At 36.9% G+C, this 27840-nt stretch overlaps 2 protein-coding genes across 2 annotated transcripts; one reads left to right on the top strand and one right to left on the bottom strand.

The window, feature by feature from the left end:
* The first annotated feature begins 8192 nt into the window (after nt 1–8192).
* On the top strand, nt 8193–12364 carry LOC129880530 (eukaryotic initiation factor 4A-15). The gene is made up of 5 exons (XM_055954611.1): nt 8193–8388; nt 9642–9711; nt 9890–9999; nt 10350–10780; nt 11435–12364. The coding sequence occupies exons 2-5, from the start codon at nt 9644–9646 to the stop codon at nt 12068–12070; spliced, it is 1245 nt and encodes a 414-aa protein (XP_055810586.1). The 5' UTR covers nt 8193–8388; nt 9642–9643; the 3' UTR covers nt 12071–12364.
* Nucleotides 12365–12902: 538 nt separating this feature from the next.
* Nucleotides 12903–25882, bottom strand: LOC129880529 (casein kinase 1-like protein 2). The gene is made up of 14 exons (XM_055954610.1): nt 25544–25882; nt 25397–25437; nt 16777–16846; nt 16541–16689; nt 16357–16452; nt 16193–16263; nt 15512–15573; nt 15352–15415; nt 15197–15281; nt 14996–15122; nt 14828–14910; nt 14694–14757; nt 14402–14529; nt 12903–13614 (listed from the first exon to the last, which is right to left on the bottom strand). The coding sequence occupies exons 1-14, from the start codon at nt 25617–25619 to the stop codon at nt 13318–13320; spliced, it is 1413 nt and encodes a 470-aa protein (XP_055810585.1). The 5' UTR covers nt 25620–25882; the 3' UTR covers nt 12903–13317.
* Nucleotides 25883–27840: the final 1958 nt, after the last annotated feature.

Raw genomic sequence — 27840 nt, 5'->3', positions numbered from 1 at the left:
CATATAGAAATCATGAATATAGGAATATTTTGAGCACATTATGTCATAGAGATCATGTCTATAGGATTTAATAAATATTTTTAATATGTCATATTACCTAGAAATCATGTACATAGAATTTTAATATTTTGATGTCTTAATATATATAGAAACCATGCTTATAGAATTTTAATAAGTTTTCATCCTATTATTTTATCAGAAATCATGCCTATAGGATTTTAATAAATTCCGTAAGTTAATTACTTATGGATAAGGCCTACATTACTTGCCATGAATTTCAGCATGTTCTGTTTTTAATTAGGAACCATGTTCATAGGATTTTATAAAGGTTTTTTTAGTTAATAATTAAAGGTGTCAAGAATGCTTTCTTTTATTATAATTAGTTTAACACTTAAGATTGCTCTTATATGTCTAAATAGTGAAGCTTTATCTCTGTATTGTCCAAGTTTTGTATTATGATTGTGTTTGCACACACATAGTTATTATGACCTTTGCATGATTTGTTTGTGTTTTCAAATATGTTAATTAATAAAAATTAGAGGCCTATTTGAAACCTTATGTGCTAACTGCTCGTCCTATTTATTTTGCTTGACGATGAGTCTAATCAGGAACCCTAAGGATTTTTTAATTCTAGCACCTATCCAATTAGTAGATGTTGGGACGATAAGCACCTTTTAGGGCGTTTAGTTTTTTATATATTTTATTTAGAGCACTTCTTGGGTTAATAATAAATGAACTTAGGAGGGGTAGGGGTAGATAGGCCCCTCGGAAATGATGTAAGGTGATTCAGACAGAAAAAAAAGATAAACTTTTGTATTTTTCTTCCATTAATAAGCCTGACGTTAATCCGAGTAGGATATGAATTAATTTAGTTAAATTCTTAATTATGTAAATGTTTATTGTTTGTTTTGTTTGTATTTATTTGGGGTAGTCTAATGAATAAAAATGATTTTTCTTCTATATATAATTGTGCAAACTTCTGTCTTCTCGCTCTTAAATTTCTTTTCTTTCATGTTTTATGTTTAGATTTTCCATTTGTTACTTTTTGTTTTAAATTCTTTATCACCTTAGTTATACATTAATTAAAATAAGTAAGAGACCTTATTTGCATTATTTTTAAACCCCCATAATTTGTAGAATTTAGCCGGAACCCACATTTGTGGACCTCGAAAGGTGCCTAACACCTTTCTTTTGAGGCAATTTGAACCCTTACCCAAACTTTGGTTTTCTTTGACCATTTAATTTAATTTATTCTATAATATAGCATAGAATGGTACCCTAACACGCCTTTAATTCGTTAGGTGGCGACTCTTTTTTTTAAATCCTAAAAAGAATTGTTACGTCGTTGCAAACCCGTTTTGAGAAAAATGGGACGCGACAAACTACTACATAGAGTTTTGCTGTATAATCCCCATCAAAAGGACCCAATATATTTTGCCAAGGTATAAAGATTGATCTGAGCTAATATGGATTCACTAAGCTAATTTTTATAAAGACTAGGGAATCGGTCTCAACTGACGGAAAGTCCCTTAAATTCTATGATGGCACGAGTTCTAAGACTTAGAGATTGATAAAGGTTCACATATGCTAACTGGAATCCTTCATCCCTAAATCATCTTGGTGCTAAGTATAACTCCCATGGAAACATGTAATAACTGAACAAAATAATAATCTGATAACACTGACTTATCAAGATAAACTGAAAATATTGAGTAGATCATGAATCATGATAAACAGATAATAACTGAAGGACATTTTATCTGAAAGGACATAATTCTAATTAATGAAATACTTGTATACTAACGGTTCATGAAAATACCATTTAAACATGAAATTATATGTAAAACATGCAATTAAAAGCTAATCACGGAGAAGAATTGAATTGCATCAAGAACCCTTAAAATCATAGAAACCCTAGGTTTGGAGAATTCATAAACTTGAAAATCTGAGGTTTCTTTGGGACTCAATGAGTGAGAGGATACCAATTGATGAAATCCCACATACTTGGAATGAAGAACCCTAGCTTGAATTCCTTGAATGAAGACTTGGAGCTTGGAGCCCTAGTTCTTGCTTGAGAGAAAACTTGACAGAGAAGAAATTGATTTAGGGTGTTATGCGTGTAAGAGGGGGGTTTAGGCCCCTAAGAATCCCTTAATCCCACTTAGAATAGTTTAAAATGACATAGTATAAGAATTATAAGAATAGGAAAAGACTAAAAATATCCTGATTAAAAACTGTCAGAAGGCATCTATGAGGGCCATCTACAATTTGTGGTTCCATCTACGGACCGTAGAACCTTGTCTGTAGAAATCAAGCTAGGATTCTGAGTTTCTAAACTTTAATTCTATGAGACCTATCTACAGTCCGTAGAAAGTGTCTATAAGAATCAAAAAGTTTCTGAATTTCTAAGGTTTGATTTATGAGTCTCAACTACAACTTGTAAAACCATCCACGATCCGTAAACACTGCTCGTCATGTTCAGATAAAAAATCAAGTTTTTGAAGTTAATCTACGATCTATAAAAGAGTTTACAAGCAGTAAATCCAACTCGTAAATATCATACTTAAAATTCTGCTTCTGAAGTTTCATCTACGGATCCCATCTACGGCTTGTGGTTCCATTTACGATCTGTAGATAGAGTTCGTAAAAATCCAAATTCTGCAAACTTCAGTTTTCCTGAACTTTTCAAAATCTGATTTGTACTTAAAGACTTCTGAGGTGTTACAATTCCACGTGTAAAATGGCATGCCTAACCAAATCAAAGGACAATAAAAATATGTCATGGGGGTACAAGTAACATGTTCTGATCAATCAAACATTGTCATGTCATTAAATTTGATTGTCCAAAGGAAGCCTATCCTCATCACAACTCATCCATTCTACAACTATAAATAGGGGTCCTCATGATTCAGAAAACACACCCGAATTCTATTAAAAAGCAAGAGAGAGCTCGATCAAACGCTATAGATTTCTCAACAAGCTACAAGTTCAAGTATTTAAGCACTCAAATTCAAGATACAACTCAAAATACAGATTACCGAATTTAAGAACAAGCTCAAAATCTCTTGAATTCAAGTAGAAGTCGAGATCAAATTCATCAAGTTCACAAGTCAAGATAAAAAATTTCACGTTTACAAGTCAAGATCAAATTCACCAAATTCAAGATTAAGCTCAAAAGCCCTTGAATTCAAGTGCAAATCAAGATTAAATTCATCAAGTTCACAAGTCAAGATCAAATTCATCAAATTCAAGATCAAGCTCAAAGGCCTTAAATTTTTATTTGAAAAGAAAAAAACAGAGGATTCATAGAGAAATATTGTAAATTTTCATGCTTCCTCTTAATACCAATCCAGATGTTATTGATAGGATAAGCAGGATCACAGGCTTCAAGTGTACACATGGTCCCATTACTTACCTGGGATGTCCACTCTACATTGGAAGGCAGAGAATCATTTACTATACAAGTATGGTGTCCAAAGTTCTAAGCAAAATCAGAGGATGGCAGACTAAAGTGTTGAGCTATGGAGGCAGAGCAACATTGGTGAAATCAGTGCTGCAATCACTACCAATCCACTTGTTGTCTGCAATCAGACCTACTGCTACCACTATGAATCAGATCAGAGGCCTCATAGCTGACTTTTTCTGGGGGGGGACAAGGAGAAGAAGAAATATCACTGGGCATCATGGAAGACCCTCAGCTATCCTGTGGAGGAAGGGGGTATTGGTATGAAGAAAATACAAGATGTGTGCTTAGCTTTGCAATACAAACAATGGTGGACCTTCAGGTCTAAGAAGACTTTATGAGGAGAATTTCTGAAGGCTAAGTACTGCCAAAGGGGTCATCCTGTGATAAAAAAATGGCACACAGGTCAGTCTATTATGTGAAAGCACATGATGGCTAATAAAATTGATATTGAGCCACATATACACTGGCACATCAACTCAGGTACAAGCAGTTTCTGGTGGGATGATTGGCTGGGTAGTGGCCCCCTAGCTTATCATAACAACCATCTACCTAGACTCAACAATACTAGAGTATCTGAATATATTGAGAATGGGGAGTGGAATGTGCAGAAAATCAGAAAATATGCCCCTCCTCAGCTGGTGCAGCAGATACTAGACACTGAGATAGACTATCACCCTAACACAGCTGATCAAGCCTGCTGGAAGTTGACTTCACATGGCAACTTCACTTCTAAATCAGCCTGGGAACTAGTTAGGAAGAAAAGAGCCAAGACCCTGACTGATGGGTGCACTTGGCACACTAACATTCCCTTCAAAGTGTCTTTTCTACTATGGAGAGCTCTGAGACAGAAACTCCCTACTAATGATAAACTTGTCAATTTGGAGTAGTACCAGCAGCATGTTCTTGTTGTTATAGACCAGGATTGGACAATGTAGATCACATATTTGCTTCAGGAAATTTTGCCAAGCATATTTGGCAACACTTCTCTAGCTCATGGGGGATAATGCAAGGGACCTGCCCCTTGAGAAGCATCCTGATGAAGTGGTGGACTGCCAAGTCCAATAATGAGGTTCATAAGATCATGTTGCAGGCCACTCCTATCTTTGTTTGTTGGCATATATGGAAGAATAGATGTGCAAGTAAATATGGAGGAAAGAAATCTAGTACTACTAGAGTTAAATTCTCCATAGTCAAGGACCTATACATGCTGATAAACACTGCTTACCCTTACATTAAGTGGCCTCAGAGCTGGAAGGAACTGGTTCCTATGATAGAACAGTGCCAACAAGACATGAGAGTGACCAAAGTTATGTGGATCAGACCTCCATCTTCCATTGTGAAACTGAATACTGATGGGAGTGCATTAGACAACCCTGGGAAAATTGGAGCAGGGGGAATATTAAGAGATCATAATGGTAACTTAATATATGCCTTTGCTACTCCATTGGGAATGGGTACTAATAACTAGGCAGAGGTGCAGGCAGCAGCTATTGGCCTCAATTGGTGTCTCCAACATGGATATAATAGAGTGATATTGGAAGTTGACTCAGAACTATTGACTAAGTGGCTGAAACAAGACCTCAAACCACCCTGGAGCATTCACAGATATGTTACAAAGCTACAATCTTTGGTCCAACAATTGGAACTCTTTCAGTGCAAACATATCTTCAGAGAAGCAAACTATCCTGCAGATACCTTATCAAAATGCAGCCACAGGTTCAATGATACACAACACTTCTACAACCTCCAGCAGCTACCATAGGAAACAAAGGGCTACATCAAGATGGACAAGCTAGGAATGGCAAGTTTCAGAAGGAAAACTCTAAAAAAGATCAAACTATCTTCTTGACTGAACTATTTCTCAAATATGTAATAGACTATCTATTTGTAATTTGTTTTACTCTTTATTCCACCTAGTTATCACCTATTGTAAGGGGAGAGTCTCCCTTGTTTATTACTTCAGTAGAAATAATAACACAATGCTAGAAGTAAAAGATAGAGTAGGAGTGCCCTCTTGTGTGGAAGCCTTGTGCAGGTACTCTACACATCTGCACCCTCCAAGAACAAGAACTTCCACCTATCACAACACTCAAGAGCATACAGCAACAACAACCCAGACCAGCAACACAACATCACACACATGGATCTACACTCAACAGCCATCAAAAAGGAAGCTTAAGTTCCAATTCTGTTTACTGTTGGGTGTCTCATTTTTCAGGTATCATGCAACTTTGAGCCATGTGGTGGTGTTGCAGCAGCTGAGCCTGGAATTCATGCAACACCTACCATCTACATACATACAACAACTCCACAACAGCACATGGAGCAACTACAGTACATCAACAGCAGGTGGAGGCTCATTCAACTCTAGGAGTTCCCTTCTTGTTGGTTTTAATTTTGCAGGAACAATGTTTAAGGACCAACAACCCACCATAGACCTGCATCAACTCAACAACATCAATTGCAAAAGCTCCATTACATCAGCAGAAGTGAATTCCACTAATCATCAGCAGCAGCAACCTAACAGCAACAGTAGAAGCCAGGGGCAACCACCAACACTCAACAAATACATCATGCAACACCAAAAGAACTCCAAATTGGGCAAGATTACAGCAAATACACCTCCTGTAGAGCCCAAGAAGTTTCAACTCAAATGGATAAGTAGAGATATTAGTCGAGCGACCTTGAAAAAGTTGGCCGACTTAAGTCTCATGATGGAGCAAGTCTCAATTTGGAACTTCCAACTTGTGGAAAAGTCCTCCAAAAGTTGCAGGACAACAGAAAATACAGTAATTGCAAAGCCCAAGAAGTTTCAACTCCAACGAACAATCGAAGACGTTAGTCGAGCGACCTTGAAAAAGTTAGCCGATTTAAGGTTTGTGCATGTTTGTTTTTGGTCTTGCTGGCTTGGTTCTATGCATTTGCAGATAGCTGGAGGTACACTAAAGCATGTAACACTTGGAGATATGTTCACAAGCCACAACACACAATAACTCCAACAACATGCAGCATACAAGGAGAAACTACATGCCCACAATGGACATTCAGAACTACAGCACAGTTTTTGTTGTGCAGAAGTCTTAGAGGTACTTTTCCTCTGGTTCTTTTACTTGTGAAGGTACAATACACAATTGAAATCTCCAAGAATAAGGTCTCCAGCATACAACAACTCACTAGAACATAAAGCAACATCAACACATACCTGCAACAGATGGGCTATAGCAGCAGCAACAGCAGTACTATATTTTTGTTCCCTATTGTGTGTCTCTTTGTGCAGGTACAACTGCTTCAACACCAGTAAGAACATGAGGAGCTACAGTCTCAACAATTGGTCCATCCACAGCAACTATACCTTAACCACAGCAACTTGGGGATTTCCATTTCTGTTTGTGCCTATTGGTTTTTTGTTTGGTTGGCTTGGTTTTATGCATTTGCAGGTAGTTGGAGATACATTAAATCAAGTAACATTTGTGGATACAAGACACAATACACAACACCTCCAACAATATGCAGCACCCAAGGAGATTGCAGACTTGCAGGAATCAGCAGAATTACAACTCTTAATGGGGCTCTCTATTGCAGGATACCTCCTACAATGCATGCAAGTAATAAAGAAACCAACTAGAGCTCCATTACAAACTGTCTTCTGCTGGCTACTACAATCACAGCAACACTGGAGTACAACAACCTGGAAGCCCTCAAGATCATGCACACTGCTACTGCAAGATGCTACTTACTTGCTGAGATGCAATCTAGGGACACAAAATGCAGCCAAGCACTTGGACATCCCAGCTGCATCTCCAACATTGTGGATGCACTGCTTCAGCATTTGTGCCTCATTAGTTTTTGATTGCAGTTGGATCTCCAAGCAGCAGTTCAGCCACAGCTGCACCACTTACATCCGCTACATACAGCAACTCAGGACCATATCATCCTCAACAACAACTCCAAAGATGCTGACTGATACAGCTCCAAAGCTGCTGACTGTTACACTTCTTTCCATTTTTCATCCTCCATAGCTGCTATAATCATGATCTTGAAGTTGATGCATCCTTCCATCTGGACTCACTTGGTACGACAAGACGAGAAAGGGCAAAGATGAAAAGAGTTTCTTCACCCCATGCGAGATAGAAGGTTCATATACTTGTTCTTCTTCAATTTAGCTATGTATGGTACGTAGCATAGTTGAATAGGACTAATGTAGGTTACTTTCTTGTCTTCTCATGGAAGGGGAGAGTCTCCCTCATTTATGCTTTCTTAGTCGACTTGTATCGGGAGGAGTCCTCTCATAGATTTACTGCTTTCTAGTTATAGATAGCTCCTTTTGCTACGGGGATGAGTTAGCCGACCTTAATAGGTTAGTCGACTTATGAACCAACATAGGATCGGAGGTAAGGTTTATGTCCCCCTCCTTGTATTTTTCTGTTTTATTTTTATGTTAAGGCTTGGGGGTGATGTTCAACCCCTGACTGTGCACGAGAGGTGGGAACCTCGTGTAGGGTCTGTTCCCATAAATATATATATATATATATATATATATATATATATTGAAGTCAAACAGTACAATTGCTGCGATATTTTTTTATATTCATTATTATTATTTTGACATAAATTTTACTGTCTACAATACTTTTATATAAGGTAATTTTAGAAGTTTGGCCGGATCCATTTTTCTTTTGTTTAAATGTCAATTTAGATAGGAAGTACCATGTGACCAATGTTTTTCATTTGAAGCCAACAACAAAGGCGCAGGTGTAGTAGAAATAGAGGTGAAGGGCAAATTGGTAAAAGCAAAAAAAGAAGTTCAGGATTTGGTTAGCAGGAACCCTCGCACACACTCTTTTTTCCCCCAAAGCATCGCCGTCTTCACAAAACTCCACGGCGTACAACATTCCTCTCAAACCCTAATTTCTCATCTTCAGGTACTATCGTTTACATGCCGACTTGAACTAAGGGTTTGATATATAATTATAAAAATCTTAATGCTGCGATTATTGTACTTAATAATTATCATTACTCAAAAATTGTGTCAACCATTTTAGGACGTTTTTAAATTAAAATTTGGAAGTATGTAGATGTAATTCTTAATGTTTTGTTTAATTCTTTTATTCAGTTGACTGAGATATATAGCTCTTCAGTTTGATACTGTCAAGCGTGGTGGAGCTTTTCGTTTATCTTTGGTACTTGAAAGAGAGGGTAGATTGTCTTCTATTTTGTGGCATTCCTTAAACTAGACTAGTACGTAGAAATTTCATAACATAAGAGAATGAATATTGTTGTTGCTACTTTTGAGTGATTAGGCTCGTAAAAGGCGTTTAACACTGTTACTTGTGCATTTTAGCATAGTTTTCTTTTAACTCGTAATAATAGAGTTAGCACTCTAGATTTTACACAACTGACAAATGGCAGTGAAAACAACCAAAAAAATTATTTCAATATCATTTGTGTGATATTGTTAGGATCAAGCTTCAAACTTTTTGATAAAAGCACATTGAATTCATCATTCTTCAACTCATAACTCTTAACATGAATGACATCTTTCACGTTCTATTTTTCAAGTTATGCATGTGTGCGTTTATTTTTAGCTGGCAGTTTAGGTGGTGTGAGAATGAAATTTATAAGAAATCATTTAAGTTAATTCCCATTAAAAGTAAATATTCTTTCAAGAGTTTTTCTTTTTTCATGGTTGGTCAAAATTATGGGTTGGGAAAACCAGATGTAGAGTAGAAATTTGCTAAATGGTTCTAGTGAACCCAATTAAGAACAAGTCATTTGTATAAGGAACACTGGAAACACATGAAATCCAAACTTTATCTTCATATCTAGGATTATGTTCGATTAGTCTTCTTAGTTGGTAGTTGGGTCAACCACTCCACTTCTGTAGTTACTGGTGAATCTTTCCTAGAATTTTTCAGCTCCATAGATCTATGTTGATAGTTATGATCATTTTTTTTAGCCTTTGTAGGAGCTGATAATCTCTTTGTAATGCTTGCATCTTCTTGATGCTTTGTGTTAATGATATCCTTCTTATTTCATCCAAAAAAAAAAGATTATGTAGTTTATTTTCCCTTTCTCAAATCCAATGTTGCAATTCTAACCATGCAAATGAAGTAAACTGAACCAATGAGAATCTTCCATGATCCTTTGTTGCTGATGTGCTTTGAGTGCTTTCCAGTCATGGCAGGCGCAGCTCCAGAAGGATCACAGTTTGATGCTCGTCAATTCGACTCAAAAATGAATGAATTGTAAGTATCATGAGCTGATTATTTCATTGCTCTCTCATTATGCATTTCTGGAAGGTTGTGCTTGCATCTTCCCTCTTTTTGGGTCTTTTTTCCTGTATTTATTACCCCTATGAATCATTGCTAAAATTCGTTTAGAGCATGTATCCTAAAAAGCCGTCTTTCTTGGATTTCACTGCAGGCTTTCAGCTGATGATGGGCAGGATTTCTTTACGTCATACGATGAGGTTTATGATAGTTTTGATGCCATGGGTTTGCAGGAGAACCTTCTCAGGGGCATTTATGCATACGGTTGGTTGGAACATTTTTCCATTTTTTCTTGTACTTCACTAATGCATACATTATAAAGAAGGGTTGGTGGACTGTAAGTAGTAACACTATGTATAACTGTGTAGCATCTGGCCTCTGTTTTTTTTTTTTGTGATTCTAAATCATTGTGAATGTTGTCCTTTTGCTTTACTAATCAAAAAAGGAAAAAAAGAAATGAAACAAAGGAAATGCTCACATATGAGCTTTCCTGGTCTTTAGGTGCCTGTTTGATCTATTAATCTTGTTATAGTGGGATATTCTCTTTGTTTTGGGCATTGTTCTATCCGTTAATAAGGTTACAATGTACTTATCATTGTATTATTTTCCTGTAGGTTTTGAGAAACCCTCAGCAATCCAGCAAAGAGGAATTGTACCCTTTTGCAAAGGTCTTGATGTGATTCAACAGGCTCAGTCTGGAACTGGGAAGACTGCCACATTTTGTTCTGGAATTCTGCAGCAACTTAACTATGAACTTCTGGAATGTCAAGCTTTGGTCTTGGCACCTACTCGGGAGCTTGCACAACAAATTGAAAAGGTCATGAGGGCACTTGGTGACTACCTTGGTGTGAAGGTACATGCCTGTGTGGGAGGAACCAGCGTTCGGGAGGATCAACGCATCCTTTCAAGTGGTGTTCATGTTGTTGTGGGAACGCCTGGACGTGTATTTGACATGCTGAGAAGACAGTCACTTCGCCCTGATCATATAAAGATGTTTGTATTGGATGAGGCTGATGAAATGCTTTCCAGAGGCTTCAAGGATCAGGTCAACTATTTTAGATTGAAAAGTGCCTCTCTGACCAATATGCCCCTTCTCTCCTGTATATGTGTGCATATGTTTCTTTGTACATCCTTATCCTTTTTGAATGTCTGTTGTATGAAAGGTTCTCCAAGCACTAACCTTTTCTTAGATTTGAGTTATTATGCTGTGGTGCAACAAATATTTTCTTTTGATGGTTATCCATTGTATGTGAACACTTTGACTTGCGAGGAATGATCCAATTGTTGGGTGCCAGGAGGCTGGAGGGAGGCCCAGATGATGGGAAAACATGGCTGTAGTGTACAGTGCTCTTAAGAGTATTCAGCACGCTCAAAAATTTAGTAAGAGGGAAAGAATAAAATCTCTGTTTTCTGTGTGATATTTCATTTCTTTCAGATCAAGTTTGTTTTAACTCATGACTTCATTTATCCAACAGCGTGACAATTTTGTTTAGCTTTGCACTGTTGCCGATGTGTGATTTTCTTTTTCTCCTTTCCTTTTAACTTCAATGTGTTGAAAGTCTATTTACCTCTACTATGAACTAAATTAGTATCCATGCCCCATATTTGCATTTCTCTGCGCATCCACTGGTTGTGTCGACATGGCTTAGTTGCCCTAAACTTGTGCTCATGGCCTTGCACCTCTATTCTTTGTCTCCAGATCTATGATATTTTCCAGCTCTTGCCTCCTAAGATTCAGGTTGGTGTCTTCTCTGCTACTATGCCTCCTGAGGCACTTGAAATCACAAGAAAATTCATGAACAAACCTGTGAGGATTCTTGTGAAGCGTGATGAGCTGACCTTAGAAGGTATCAAGCAGTTCTATGTGAATGTGGACAAGGAAGAATGGAAGCTTGAAACCCTGTGCGACCTGTATGAAACATTAGCCATTACACAGAGTGTGATCTTTGTGAATACTCGTCGCAAAGTTGACTGGTTGACAGACAAGATGCGAAGCAGAGATCACACAGTGTCAGCTACCCATGGTGACATGGACCAGAACACTAGAGATATTATAATGCGTGAATTCCGTTCTGGGTCCTCCCGCGTTCTCATCACCACTGATCTTTTGGCACGAGGAATCGATGTCCAACAGGTCTCCCTGGTCATAAATTATGATCTCCCCACTCAGCCTGAGAATTATCTTCATCGTATTGGACGCAGTGGAAGGTTTGGTAGGAAGGGTGTGGCCATCAACTTTGTAACTAAGGATGATGAGAGGATGCTGTCTGATATTCAGAGGTTTTACAACGTTGTTATTGAGGAGCTGCCAGCAAATGTTGCTGATCTCCTGTAAGAAGCTTTTTTCCTACTTCAATGGCCAAAAATAGGAGCGGGTACTATTTTGGGTGGGTTCTACACACTTCTCTCTTTCCCCACCCCACCCTCTTTTCATTTTTACATTTTCTGTGTAATGTTTAAATTCGTGGTCCTTGTCTCTTAAATTATGAACGTGAGTAATGCACATTGGCGTTGTGTAATCCATTATTATATTATACTATGGTGGCTGCTGCTAGCTTTTGACCTCAAAGGGTTGTATCTGAAGGTACAATGTTAACAGTATTATAAAAACATTCAGTTTCACTTGCAAGAGATGCTTTAAACAGGACACTAGATTTGAAGTTGGGTTACAATCTCTTCCATCAATAATTTTAATGTGCTTTGATAGTGAGGTTGTCAAAAGATTCCAAGTCTCTATTTTTAATTAGTAATTAGAGATCCTGTTTTTAAATTTTGGAATTATGAATATTAGGCATGGCTATCAATTGCTTTGGGAGAAAATATTAATATTAGTTCCTTTTTATCTGCCTAAATTTTGGTGGAAAATTCTTTGCGTGTGTACATGTGAAAGTTAACCAGAACTCGGTGACCCTAACACCACAATTATCCAAAGGAAAAACAATCAATAAGAAATACCAATGGGCTTCGCTAATCTCTGTATACATTCCAACAACATTTGCTAGAATGTAATATTTAGGAATTCTATTCTCAATTTGTCTATCATACGACGAGAATCCTGAACTCAGAAAGGGTAATCTGAGTATTATTCCCGTTTTACAAACCCTGGCAATACACATACCGGAATCTCACTTGTGAACTTGCTGCAAGGTCGCACATTCAACTTACGATGAGCATAAGGTTGACTTAGTTACAAAATAAATTGAAGGAAATTACATTTTGCACTCAAGTGGACATTCAACTAGAGTATTACTGGGGACCATTTAAATATTACAATGACCAATATACATTATCACTAGACCCCATCATCTGGACAAGGTTTAAAGGTTACGGAAGATGTCTTATAGCACAACTTTGAAACATGAAGAGGCATGCACGACAATGAGCTTGTATTAAAACCATCTGACATCATGCATTAGCATCATCCATATCTATCTATTTCTGTTGCACCAACACACGCTCCTAGATCCCTAATTTCCAACCCGAAATTCATTTTTTTTAAAATCAACTTTTATGGCCTCAATTCTACCTGAGGAGCTCACAAGTCAGAAATTTACAAGAATGTGATGAAAAGGTTTCCAATCATTAGTGACCCTTGTCTTCCTCATCGAAATGTAGACTCTCAATTCCTTTGAGCGTGGATTCATAATTCTTCATACCAGAAGTACTCCTGCCAGACGAAGCATGTTTAGGATCTGATGATCCAAGTGGGGAGATTCTCTGGCCACTTGATATTTTGTGCATGGTCGCTGGACTTGCCTCAGGCATTTGAGAACGTGTAGGATCAGAGTCATTTCCCACAGTGAAAGTCTCACGGCTGCCAGACACTAGACCTCGCTGCAATGATCCACTTGATCGTCCCAGGAAAGTGGAGCTAGACAACTGAAAAATTGGACATCCATCATAATGTGACAAAAAGATCACTTATCATAGATAGCATATATTAGAGGTGGCAATTGGGAGGATTGGGTCAAATTTGAACGGTCATATAATGGGTTTTATGGGTCAAGACAACAAACGGGTCTTAGACCCAACCCAACCCAATTTTTCTTGGGTCAAAACGGGTTGGGTAATGGGTTATAGAACAGGTCAAAATCCAATCCAACCTAATTTCTGCTAAGTTTTAATTGTTTTATTTGTTCTTTTACAATATTTTAGAACCTAATAAAATTATTTTTTTCTTTATTATAGCTAAGATTTCTCTCGAGTCAATTTGAATTATATATCAACCCAATATTAAATGGGTTGAGCTAAGAAATAGACAGGTCAAATTTAAACGGGGTTGGGCGGGTTGGGTTTGATAGCATATATCAAGTTTCATTTCAACAACTTTGAAACCTTTGAAACACACATGATGTCTATTATCTTCTTTTGTTTTTCCTGGGACCAAGGAAATACCGAACTAGATTACTGTCCAAATCATTTCCTGGGACCAAGGAAATACAGAACTAGATTCTTGTCCAAATCATCTGAATCATCTGAAGCAAGAGTTATTCTAGAACTGGCAGAGCACTTCAACAAAAAGATAGTTACACTCAAGGTTTCACTACACTTAATTATGGATTGATCTCTGACATTAGATTATGGACTCATCTATATCCTAGAAGCTGCGGAATTTAAAAATCTTAGCATCTTATCTAAGTTCATATTTTATCCAACTCACACTTACCATAGCATCCTTGCTGGTAGAATCATTTCTGAGAGGACTCTTCTGCTTGGACAAACTTCCTGCATTTATAAGCGGCCCAGAATTTCTCCTTCGAGAAGCATCTGCTGGTTGTCTTCCTTCTTCCTCACCTGCAATTATTGAGAGTAGGGGCAATGAAAATCCCAAATGGAAGAGACAGGAAGGTCTCCACCAGTACTCAACAGTTGGTAACGAAGCCAGACGTTAAAAATAAATCTCAATGTTCTCAATTTTTTAGAATACAAAAATAAGGACAGGAACACTGGAAGATCACCTGACTGTCTTTCTGCACTAGGGATAACTGGAGGCATGCCTGAGCTGGTTCCAGTACCAGGGCCCTAATAAAAGCAGCCATCATAAGATATAATCTCTGCACACATGTAGAGAAAGATATATTTCATCACTTACAAGAAGTCGGGAAGGAGGAGCTGCAATTTGTGATTGCTGATATTTCAATATGGTCCAATCAAAAACATAGTCAAACTGAAAGCCTGCAATGCAAATAGAAGTGTAAGGGGAGCCTAGATTGCATATTACCAGATAAGGCTAAAAAAATCTTTCAAAATTTATTTAGACCTTCGCGGATGAAGAGGTCACGAAATATTCTCTTCAGATAAGCATAATCTGGTTTATCCTCAAAGCGTAGTGAACGACAATAATGGAAATAGGATGCAAATTCAGTAGGATAACCCCGGCATAAAGCCTGCAAAATTGTAGACCAATGCTCTAAAGATATGCCTAAAGAAAATCCAATCACCACATTAGCAAATAAATTACCTCAATAGATGTTGACACCTTCTTTTCACTAATTTTCTCATACTTCTGCTTCTTAGTTCCTGCTTTCAGCCCCTGCCAAGGAAGACTGCAATAACTAGATGTCAAAACAAGCTGAATAAAACAATAGTGAGGAAAGAAATTGCAGAAAAATTTACCTTCCTCTTAGGAAGTACATCAGTACATATCCAAGAGATTCCAAATCATCCCTCCTGCTTTGTTCTATAACGACGGTAATAGCATATTAAGAGAGAAATGCAGCATTGTCAAACTGTAAAAAGAATAAAAACACAAATATATAAGAACAGGAACACTTACCGATACCAAGGTGAGTATTCATGCTAGCATATCTTGCAGTGCCTGTCAAGTTTTTGTTCTCTCTGTAGTGCCAAATATTCCATATCTTATAAGGAACAGATAAAATACAAAACACAAACGCCCAATACACAAATGCATGTGCATACACACAGAAAAGAACTTGGGGACACTTTTAATAAAGATGAGAGCAGTGCTACGTAGCATTTAACAGTCTTCTGAAATAGAATAGACATATTTCCCATCATAATATTTTTCGTAGCACCAAGACATGCATTTGTTACATAACAGATCTTAGAGAAATGCACTTCGAATTGTCTTAGCATCATCTACACACCTACCACAATCTGTAATTATCACATATCCCCAGCTGGAGTGTTACATTTTCCTAATTCGAGCCAAAAAGAATGATATCTGTTTCTGTCATAATTGACAAAAACTTATCTTCAAATTGCATCATCATATCCAAAGGTACGGAATTTATGTATATAGACTGCTCAGTCTTTTCTCTTCATATGGGAGTTCTAAAGCGAACTGAAAAAAGATTCTGCACCTATCAAAATCAAGGAGAACGATTTGGCAAAGGGAGAAATTCCTATGAACTATAACTGTAACACATTCTCAACGAAAAGAAACAGTCACTGCAAACAATAATGCTCTTACAAATGTGAACTATCAAGTAACCTGTAAGGTATGTGTTGGTGAGTTGAAGTGTCTCGGTACTTCTTGGCCAGACCAAAGTCTATTATGTAGACCTGCATTTTAAGTCAAATTAAACTATAGTAACACATAAATCCTGGAAAATTGTGATAACAAAGAGTAAAAAACTAGTAATCAAAATATAGAACCTGATTTGCACGCCTTCCCAAACCCATAAGAAAATTGTCTGGTTTAATATCTCGATGCAAGAACGATTTGGAATGAACAAACTCAATACGATTTATCTGCAGTAAAAAACGGAATAGCCATGTAACCACCAAGTTTAGGTAGGCTTACTAAGACAAAATAAGAAGCATTATTCTAACTGTTGACCATTTGATCTGCAAGCATCAGAACTGTCTTCAGGGAAAGTTTCCTACTGCAAAAATTAAATAAATCTTCAAGACTGGGTCCAAGCAAATCCATGACTAGAACATTATAATCTCCTTCCACACCGTACCACCTCACATATGGTACTCCAGCTACAACAGAAGTATCAGAAAATTAGTACCATTACTCATGAAAATGTAGTCAAAGGGGGAGTAAAGACAGAGAGAAATGACTATTACTTCCTCCCTGCAAAATTCTATACAACTTTGACTCGTATAGCAACTGAGGATGCTTTGTTTTGACATTTTCCTGCAATATCACCAGCATTTATCAGACCCTAAAAACATAATAGAAGAAATAATGCAGTCATTCACATAGTTGGGGCCAAAAGAAGAAAAAGAAAGAGATGAACACATACACATACACATACACAAAAAGAAAAATAAAGAAAAAGATGAGCACTTCCAGATATGTAATCTTAGAAGGTATTTGCAATACAGGAATATGCTATACATGGGAGTTTTATCCATCTTTCTTCCAGCCCAAGAATCAATTGATGGATGTGTTTCAAATATGAACAACAGTGCTATGTGGAATGCAGGTCCAATTCACTTTGTGTGAACACCATATATCCAAAAGGAAATATTAGATTCGGGGATGATGGGTCTGCCTTTCTACCCTTCTCCACTTGAATATTGGACTTAGTTTGCTTGGCACAGGGCTCAAACTTGTGACCTAAGACACAGGTTCCTCAACCTGTGCCAATTGAGCTAACCTCCAAGGACAATAATGAAGCACAAGCTTCTCCAATACGTGCCTAAACTCAGGCAAAAAGAACTATTCTGTTAGGGCTAACATTCCTCATCTGTGTGAGCAATTGAACAAGGTGGCAGAACTACATAATGTTTTAAAACGTAATCACCTTCAAGATCAACATACTTCCATGATATCATTTCCTTATTGGACCTGCCAAGCTAAAAACATGTCCATGTCCAATGTAATACAGCGAAATCCAGTCACAGTTCACTTGAACCTCTGATGAAAATTTTCAGAAAACAAGTGCTAAGCAAATAGAAACATCCCTACAAGAGGCAACCCAAGTCTTGTAAGATAGTTTCATTCTTTACAGTAATTGTTGTCTCTGCCCAAAACTGGCAGCTGATAATTTCTATTATAAAAAGGCATTGTTGAAGTCAAGAAATACTCCCTCTATCATATTTCTGCCACTTTGTTTGACTGTGTAAGAAGTTTGAGAAATAAAGGAAGACTTTTGAATGTAAACTCAATATATGTAAGGTATCAAAATTACAATTGCTATCTATCTATATAAATTATAACTGTGGTCTATAACCTACTGATGTTGCATAGTTCTTTGGCCAAGGATCCCTCTTTTTTCACTTCTTTCTCTCCCTTTTTCTTTTCATTCATTTCACTTCAATAAAAAAACTCAAGTCGTTCTTTAATACTTCCGACACTTTTTTGTATTCCAAGCTAAATTCAAGAAATATTTAATTTGTTAGAAAAGAAAGAAGGAAAGAGGAGGTAACGGAATATAAGGAAAATAAAAAGGAATTGCTCAACTAATGAAACTGAATTAGAGCTTTCATTATAGCTCTATAATTTTTATCATACAAGTGGAAAAGGAAAGAGGGGAAAGGAATATTAACTCAATTACTAAACCATAAATGTTGGTGCCAATAACATACACACAATCTTGATATTGGAATAGGAAGAGAACCAAAAGAAGAAAAACACAATATAAAGAGCCAATTTTGAGAGAACAAAATTAAGGCATTGCCATTGACAGCAGGTCAGCAGCAGCCATAAAGAGGTTTTGGTGAAAAGAAATGCAAGATTTTCAAGGTCATGAAAATCTTGAACACATATATTTGGTCGTTCGAAAAACACAAGCATTACTTGTTTTAATATACAGTATTCAACAATTTTCATTTGGGTCAAAAAGACTTGCAGAAGGTATACTTCATCCAGTCTTATTCTTAATTTCCTGTAAATTGATGAATATGGAGTTGTGTAATTTGCAAGTAACACATGATCACAGATTACGCATGCCCTGTTTCGTTGAGTATTCATTTGTGAAACAAGAAATTATTATGGCTATTGGGTTTGAAACTGTGACTACTTATTGATAGTATATCTGACATTTGGTTCCATATTTTGCTCTCTCTGGTCTCTTTTTTATTTAAAAAAAAAGAAAAGAAAGAGAATAAATAAATATCAAGATACCATTTTTATTGTGATGATGTACAATTAAGAAAGATGCTTTGGTCAAATCTGACTTTAGAGAAAATTGTGTATAGACACATGTTGACATAGAATTTGCATGATGTTGGGAATTTACACACTAAATTTAATTATAATTATCTTAAGGTTGCACGACGAGAAAATAAAATATAAAGCAATTTTCTTTCTCAACTTGTTTTTTTTGAGAAATGTAACATTTATTTAGTCTATACATATATATCCACAGGTATACTAGACAAGAAAATGTAGTCCCCCTTCAAAAGTGTTGTAGTTACATAGGGTCCTATTTGCTAAGTTACAACTTACAACCAATCTATAGCGGCATAAATAGCTTATGTTTATTCTAATCACTAACTGTTTACACCAAATATAATACAGAGCTAGACAGTTTAACTTGAACTTCTGCATGTTGCTCTTCCTCCGTTCAAAACATCTCTGATTTCTCTTTAACCACACTGACCACCATATACTAGCTGAGACAATCTTCCATCTCTCTTCCTTCTTGGCTGCATTTCCATTCCTGTTCCAACACTTCACCCCTTTGTGCTATCTGGTTTCACCCATATGATCTTTCTCACATTGATGAACATCTGCCACAACTGCTCAGTCCACTGGAAATGCATAAAGAGATGTGGTTTATTGTCCCTGCTTGTTCTTCACGCAAAAAACATCAAATGCATAGGTGGAAGCCTCTTTTGTTCAAATTCTCATGGGTCACCACTGCTTCCTTAGCCAGTAACCAAAAAAATAAAATTACCTTGTAAGGTATTTTGGTTTTCCAAATCATCCTCCATGGCCATCCTGTACCCTGTATTCACTGTGAAGTTTCCTTTACCCTCCAGTTTCCAAAACAGACCGTCAGTTTCTCTATTAAGACAATTGATATGAGCAATTGTCCCTTGAAGTCCTGCGATTCTTGTCATCTCCCAATCATTCAGATTTCTCCTGAAATGGAGAATCCACTCTTGCCTAGTCCACAACTCAGCTACAGTTAGTTGCCTCCTGCATTTGGCATAGCAGGTAGAGTTCTGGGAACATCTGGCTCAAAGATGCCTGTCCACACCATCTATCCTTCCAAACGGAGACCTTTCTGCCATTCCCCAGTTTGAAATCAGATCTATTCAAGACCATAACCCATAAGTTTCTGATGGATCTCCACACACTAGACCCATATGGGGTGGTTAATTTTGTCATCCATTTGTCTTCCATGCCATACTTTGCAATAATCACTTACTTCCAAAGTGAGTTTTCTGCAGATGCAAACTAGCCATTTCATCATCAAATTTTGTGCTGCCAGCTCTTAGAGCCTGCTTGGATTGGCTTTTCAATTTGACTTGTAAGCCAAAAACCATAAGTTAGAGATTCTAACTTATGGCTTTTGACTTATTTTTGTCATTTTAGCTTAAAACTAAGTACTTATAAGCACCTTTTTTAACTTACCCAAACACTAAAACACTGCTTAAATGCTATTTTAACTTAAAAGCACTAAAAATAAGTCGATCCAAACAGGCTCTAAGTGATGCTTTTATCCTCTTTGCCCTGCCAAAAGAAGGTTCTCCTGAGTACTCCAATCTTCTTGCTCACACTGGCAGGAGCTGGGAAGACGGACATCATATAGGAAGGTAAAGCATCAAGGACACCATTAACTAGTATCAGTCATGATGGGGTTGCATCCTTAGCTCATTCCTATCTGTCTTGGTGAGAGATTTTTTTGAGAAAAGAAATTCTTCCTTTTTTGATCCCATACTTACCGTGGGTTGACTGACTCACCATATTCAAGGAGAGGTATTGTTGTGTATGTTATTTGTTAATGACAAAGTATTGATTGATGAAACGCGTGGTGGAGTTAATGATAGGTTGGAAGTTTGGAGACAGGCCCTAGAGTCAAAGGTTTCAGGTTAAACATGTAAACAAAGTACTTAGAATGCAAGTTTAGTGACTTAACACATGAGGCAAAGGTGAAAGTGAAGATCGATGCACAAATCATGCCCAAGAAAGGGAGCTTCAACTATCTTTGGTCCATAATCCAAGGAGACAAGGAGATTGATGATGATGTCACACATTATATTGAAGCGGGGTGGGTGAAATAAAGTCTTGCAAATGTGTTGCCAAGACTTAAGAAGGGTAAATTCTACAGAGTGGTGATTAGACCGACACTGTTGTATGGGACAAGAGTTTTGGTCAATCAAGAATCCATGTCGAGAAGATGAATGTAGCGGAAATGCAAATGCTCAAATAGATGTGTAGGCATACTAGAAGAAATATGATTATAAACAAAGTTATAAGGGCCAAGGTGAGAGTTGCCCCCACAGCAGACAAAATGAGGGAGGTGAGAACTGGGATGCTTTAAGCATTTGAAGAGAATATGTGCGGATGTGCTAGTAAGGGGGTGTGAGAGATTAGCTATAGCAAAAGGTAGGATAGGTAGATGTGGGCCGAAGAAGAACTAGAGGAGGTGAGACGACATGGCTCAACTCCAGCTAACTAAGGACATAACCCTAAATAGGAAGATATGAAGGTCAGGAATTAGAGTAGACGAGTGAATAGTAGGTAGTCGAGCTTTGCCGCACTATATGTGGGAAAGGCGGAGTCTGGCCTTATCCTCTCCTATTAGTGGTACTAGTTAGTAATCACTTAGTTTCTTATTCTTCAATGTGTGGTACTATCTCTAGTTTTATTTGTTTTGTATCTTGCTATTTTACTATCGTATTTTCGTCGTTTCGAAAACTTCTCTTTTGAGTTGATGATCTATCATAAACAACTTCTCTACCCTACAAAGGTAGGGATAAGTTCTGCGTGCATCCTACCCCGACCCCACTTGTGGGACTACACTAGGTATATTGTTGTAATTAAAAATAGTTATTTAATTATTTTCCTAACAATTACAACAATACAGGCAAAACAGTAAAAGTGACAGGGACAATGAAAATACACAACTATTTAGAAAATAGAAAAGAAAAGTTGTCGAGTTACTAATGGACAAAGAAGCTAGAATATACTTTAATATTTACTGATGAAAGAATTAAGAGAACGTATTTTTAGCATCTATGTCAATTTATCTCTAACACCCCTGTGGTAATGTATTTTTGTGATAAAATGTCTTGTGATAGGATCTGGTGGTAGTAATATGTCATGATTGATTCTATTATTGCATCTCCACACATTGATTTTTCAATAGTGAAACCAACTTGTAGTAGGTGATTTATTGCCACAATACTTTTTTTGATAAGTACAATTTTAGTTGGCGCAATACTTTATTTTAGCCAAGTTACTAGAAAAAATTATACGTTGAATATAGTAATTAGTGGTTGAATCGTTGAGAAATTCTAATTTGCATTTTCTTTATTTATTGAATTAATATTTATCATCTTCTATAATCTACACTTTTATTTTATAATTCAACCTCAATTTTTATCATAATATTTATGAGAGTTTTTCTTAAAAAATAATATTTACTGAGACAAGGCGCACACACAAAATGCGCATACACTTAAACTAGCAGTTACCAAATACAGGAACATGATATTCTTATCAGAACATAGCATCACATAAAATGAGACGGAGAGAGTAATAACTTATAAAATTAAGGAGAACAACAATCTCAATCACTAAGTTATTGCCTCACTCAAATTTTAGTTTCCAAGTTATTCCATGGAGCATATTTGACCTTCAAGTAAACTTAGTATGTAACCCCTAATTGTCTAAAGCTCACTGGCACTAGCTCGTACTTAGTGGAGCAGATAAATTCAAAAGGCCCATCCTCCCCTATCGAATAGGGTTTTTGTCAAACAAATTTATTTATTTTGAGTCATTGGAGAGGATGGCATACATGTGATGCAAGCTATGAATAATACCCACTTAGACTACCGACAGTTCTTGTATCCGAAACCAAGAGGACTTTGGCACCATGAATGGTGGTTGTGAAATAATGTATCTTTATGGGGTTGTATCGTAGGTTGTGCCTACATATTATGTTATCCAGCTCCGATTACCAGGTATGGGTGCACTGGGGTGTTGGAAGCCCTACATCGGTGTGGTATTGTGTAATTGGTCTATTTATAAAGTCTTGGACAATCCTCACTTATTGAGCTAGCTTTTCGATTGAGTTAGACCTACTGTTCATTTTCTTATCAGAGCCAGACCCACTCAATTCTTGTTTCACCCTATGTTTGGGCTCCACATTATCTTGCCCATGCTTTAGTTGCCAAGCCTAAGCATGCAGGGATGTTAGTAGTTCCACATCATAGGATGGAATGAAAATTTGTTTCCTTATCCGATCTTGGGCAATCCTCACAGTTTGAGCTATTTTTTGGGGTTGAGTTAGACTCAAGGTCCATTTCTTTATCATGGTCTTAAAGCTAGGGCATCTCAATTCTTTGTATAACCAATGTTGTGCCTACACATTATGTTGTTTACACTCAAGTTAATAGGCACGCTAGGGGTATTGGAAATCTCATATCATTGTGGGAAGGTGTAATTGGTTTCTTTATATGGTCTTAGCATACTCACCTTATGAGCTAGCTTTGGGGTCGAGTTACGTCCAATGTTCATTATCTTATCATGATATCAAAATAGGTAGACTAGGTTCGAGCCTCCCAACCACCCATTATAATAGGGCAGTCCGGTGCACTAAAGCTCCCGCTATGCACAGAGTCCGGAGAAGGGCCCGACCACAAGGGTCTATTGTACGCAGCCTTATCTTGCATTTTTGCCAGAGGCTGTTTCTAAGACTTGAACCCGTGACCTCCTGGTCGCATGACAACAACTTTACCAGTTATAAAAAAGAAAGAAATTTCACATGCTTAGCGATGAAAATAAACCAGGTCTGCACATGAGGAGACATGTTGAAGCCATACTTAAGTACGTGTGTGAAAGAAATACTAAGTAAATAAAATATACTCTCTTTAATAGCTTAAACTTTTAGATTAGATGGTCACACACTTCAATAGAGGTTAATTTGGCTAGACGTAGATGTTCTCTCCCATGTTGTCGCCGGGAAAAAGACAATATTCTTGGTGTCTCTTCAACATTCTGCTATTGACTTTTGATGCAACTAAAATATCCCAGGGAGAACAAGAAAAAAAGCTTCTAATTTCAACTAACAATGGCAATGGGGTTGCCTTTACTACAAAGTATCATACCTCCCCTTAGAAATTCATAATACGATGTACAACAAGTTTTGGTGGTTTTCTTTCTCTTTTTTCCTTTGCCTTGTATGGGTTAAGATCATCTCATGTACATTGTCTCCACATAATCACTGATTATTGTCTTCATGAACTGATCCCTAACAATAAAAAAATTCAACTGCACTTGGAAAAAGTCATCATTTGTCAATTGATTGCCCTACATTTGCTAGGGAGTGTGATGGGCCAACTACAATTCCCTCAATTGCTGAAATACAAAAGATCTCCAATTGGAAGCTCAATTACTGAAGTGTAAACTTTCAATGGTTACACAAGTATCATAGCATTAGATGAATACAGAACAAAGAAACTGTGAATATTCCCAAAATAAATCCCCCTACATTTAACCTCAATGCATAACGTTCCTTCCATAAAGATGATAAGTCATGCAACATGACAAGATGTCCTCACCCATGTATAAATGAAACTATTTTTCGCTTAATTTGACTTGAGTACCAAGATACCCAAACAACATAATAGTACTTGCCTTCCTTGAATTTCCTTGCCTTGTCACACAGCCCTAGACCAACAGCCACAATTTTCCAGTCTGCAGCTTAGAGAAATTCTTGGGGTTTAGAATACTGGCGATATTTTAACAAAAGTTGTGATATGGTCAACCCAAAACCCCTTTTACAGTTGGAATAACATCTTGCCATGGCTGGTGGGCGAGAGGGGATTCTGGAAGGGTTTTTGCCTATGTTATCGGGGAAGAGAAGATAACAATCCCCGACAATATGATTTCAAGCATGTCTAAAAATTTATGTTGTCTTTGTTTGCTCGCATAAGTAAATGTCTGTTAGCCTCAGTCAATGAGTGACCAAAACTGTACGCTAAATTCAATTGAGAGTTAAGCGTGCTCAATCGAATAATATGGGAACCAAAAGCAGAGTAATTCAAATAGAAAAGGGGCCAAAACTACTATTTTCCAAAAAAGTTAATGTTCTTGAAATACTTTAAATTCATGTATAATAACACAATTGGTTGCATTACGATCATTCCAATGATAAATCAAGTAACAACATAGCATACATGACTCAACTGCATCAACTACATTACCCTAATAAGTCATCACCCACCTAATTTGGCACAAGTTTCTAATTGAGCTTATTTCCAAATGAACAACTAAACTCCTCTGTCCTAAAAGGGAGTTTCCAGTCATGCCCACTGAGATTCAAATCATGACTATGCAGTTCAATATGTGGCTTCTTGATAACTGGGACTATCCTTTTGGGGACAAGCAAGGGATATAACTTCAACACATAATTGATAACTTCAAAGTCAACCATCAATTAAAAAAAATATATCAACACTTAGCAAAAGAACTAATAAAATACATAACGGGGATGAAAAAGGACCTCCAATGAACTGTAAAACCTCAACAAAACTGAATTAATTGGTCCAAGAGATCACTCACCAGCTTAATTGCTACCTCCTCATTAGTCTGTATATTAGTACCTGCACCACAGAATCGCAATTAAAAGAAAAAAAAGTGAAGAGATAACATCAAGCAATCTACACACACAAAATAGAGTGAGAAGTTTCTGAAAAAAACAAAACAAACCGAGATAGATCTCTCCAAAAGATCCACTGCCAATTTTCCGACCGAGTCGATACTTGTTCCCAACACGAGTCTCCATCAAAACCCTAATTAATTACTGAATTTCCAGAAGCTACCAAAACCCAGCTTTTGAACACCGAAGAAAAATAAACAAAATCACTGAGCTCAGTACAGAGATCTAAGAGACATCCATGGAGGTCAAAACAGAGCTTCTTCCAACTGTGATTTTTCTCTCATCTCTGTCTATCTACAATATTTGCTAGGGTTTGGTTGAAGAAGATAGTAGAGAGAATGGTTCTCTGTATGTTTATATACTTGCACATATGCTCTTTCCTTTTTCGGTTTCTCGTCTTTCGAGTGTGCCAGTGAAGTGTATTGTGCGAATAATTTTGGCACGCGTTGAGAAGACGCGTGAGGAAAAGGAACTGTGCTATTGGTTAAGTGGGTCAGACAAGTGGTCTCTGCTATGGCAAAAGACTCGCTGTCACGTGACTTCAAACCAGCTGGTGTTTGGTTATGTATTCGATTTCTTTTGAGAAAGTATTGAACAACTTTAAACTTGACGTGAATTATTAATTTTGTCATAAATTATTGATAGTCTTAAAAAATCATTTTACTTGATAAAATGAACTTAAATACACATTTAATCTTCTCATATAGGTGAAATACACCCCTAAACCTCGCTAAGTTTAGATGTTTTTAAGGCTTCCCTCGATTTTTTAATAAGAGTCTCACGCTCCTAAAAGAGTTTGAGACCACTTTTCATGCCATGTGGCAGATTGGGGTGCATTTAAGTTGAGTTAGTCAAGTAAAGAGATATTTTTAAGGTTGTCAATTATTCGGGAATGAAACTAATAATCCACGTCAAGTTGAGGATGTTTTCAATATTTCTCTCTCTTTTTTCTTGACCATTGCTGAAGGTAGTGTTTTGGATGGCGAAAGGCAACAAAAGGCGACAAGGATCTGCCTCGCGGCGAGCGCTCGCCTTTTTGAATTGAGGAACCAATTAATAGCAAAAACTTAAAATATTTAATTGCATATATATATATATATATATATCCAAAATCTCAATAGCAATAACATATATTAACAAATATTTCAATTCAAAAATTAATAATAGATATTAAAAGTCTAGAACTTGAATGACTCAATAATTCATAAGACAATTGACAAGCAATAATAGAACTCTAAAATCCTATTTTTTAAAAGATTATCAAAATCTTGAAGATGAACATCCATTTCATTATGATTATATTGCTCCTCATCTTCTTCCTCCTCGGATTCTTCATCAATTAGTGTCTGAGTCCTACTTGAACTTGTAGATATAGTTTGTACTCTTTTGCTATTGTCAAGTGCCCTTGATCTTGAAGGAATTCCCCTAAAACCATAGATAATTCTGTTGGCTCCAATTGTCATAGCAATAGTACCCCAAGTAAGATCACCTGGCTCATATACTAGTTTATCTTCTTGATCTTCGGGGCATCCATCCAACCATTCATTTGACTCATCAATATAATTCAAGGCAATTGCATCAATGATATCACAAACATCATAACTACGTTTCAATGTTCTATTGCATTTAATGTACACTAGATCATTGAGAATGATAGTACAAGCCTATTTCTCTTTTTGGAATGAACATATGAATAAGTTGTAGATATTAACATATAGATACTAATAATAATATAATATGGATATTAGGATATAAAACATTCTTCTTACGTGTTCAAATACCTCTAATTTCACTTACATCCAGATGAGCTACAAGTTAGACTTAACATTTTTATGGCAAACTTTTGCAAGGTTGGAGTTTGGCTACCAAATAGTGACGACCATTCAACTATAAAAAAATAAATTTAAAGATTAATAATAAGTATAAATAATTCAAATAACTTAAGTAAAGCTATAGTATAAAGAACTAAATCAACTCACTTACCCGGTGACCTTGTGTCTTTGGCTCTTTGAGCCTGACCACAACCAAATAATCCATCAGCATTTCTGTACCTAGGAAGCTCAGCGACTAGTAAATCTTATGTTGTTATATCGGGTTTCATCTTCTCAACACATGCATGATAACCCATACACACATCAACGTGTATAGTGTCATTTTACTGAGCTTTATAAAATGATCCTGGATTCAAAATATGGCTTGCAGGCAAAGGCCGATGAAGTTGGCCAGTCCACTTTGCGTCAATAATTTCAATCACTTTCTCATATTGCTTCTTAACTCCACTCAAAGCCTACTGAATAGTTTTCTTGGCTCTATCCATTGCTTCATAAATATAGCCCATTGGCAATTT

Source organism: Solanum dulcamara, chromosome 2, assembly GCF_947179165.1.
Source record: "Solanum dulcamara chromosome 2, daSolDulc1.2, whole genome shotgun sequence".
In the NCBI taxonomy this organism is placed as follows: domain Eukaryota; kingdom Viridiplantae; phylum Streptophyta; class Magnoliopsida; order Solanales; family Solanaceae; genus Solanum; species Solanum dulcamara.
This window is presented reverse-complemented; position numbering and strand designations above follow the sequence as displayed.

Excerpts from the sequence above, each read along its gene's own strand:
- LOC129880530 (XM_055954611.1), top strand. The coding sequence starts at position 9,644 with ATGGCAGGCGCAGCTCCAGAAGGATCACAGTTTGATGCTCGTCAATTC. Across the intron at positions 10,000-10,349 it reads CAGGGGCATTTATGCATACG|GTTTTGAGAAACCCTCAGCA; the intron begins GTTGGTTGGAAC and ends ATTTTCCTGTAG. Across the intron at positions 10,781-11,434 it reads CCAGAGGCTTCAAGGATCAG|ATCTATGATATTTTCCAGCT; the intron begins GTCAACTATTTT and ends CTTTGTCTCCAG.
- LOC129880529 (XM_055954610.1), bottom strand. The coding sequence starts at position 25,619 with ATGGAGACTCGTGTTGGGAACAAGTATCGACTCGGTCGGAAAATTGGC. Across the intron at positions 25,438-25,543 it reads TTTTGGAGAGATCTATCTCG|GTACTAATATACAGACTAAT; the intron begins GTTTGTTTTGTT and ends TCTGTGGTGCAG. Across the intron at positions 13,615-14,401 it reads CTACCAGCAAGGATGCTATG|TTGTCTAGCTCCACTTTCCT; the intron begins GTAAGTGTGAGT and ends CCAATTTTTCAG.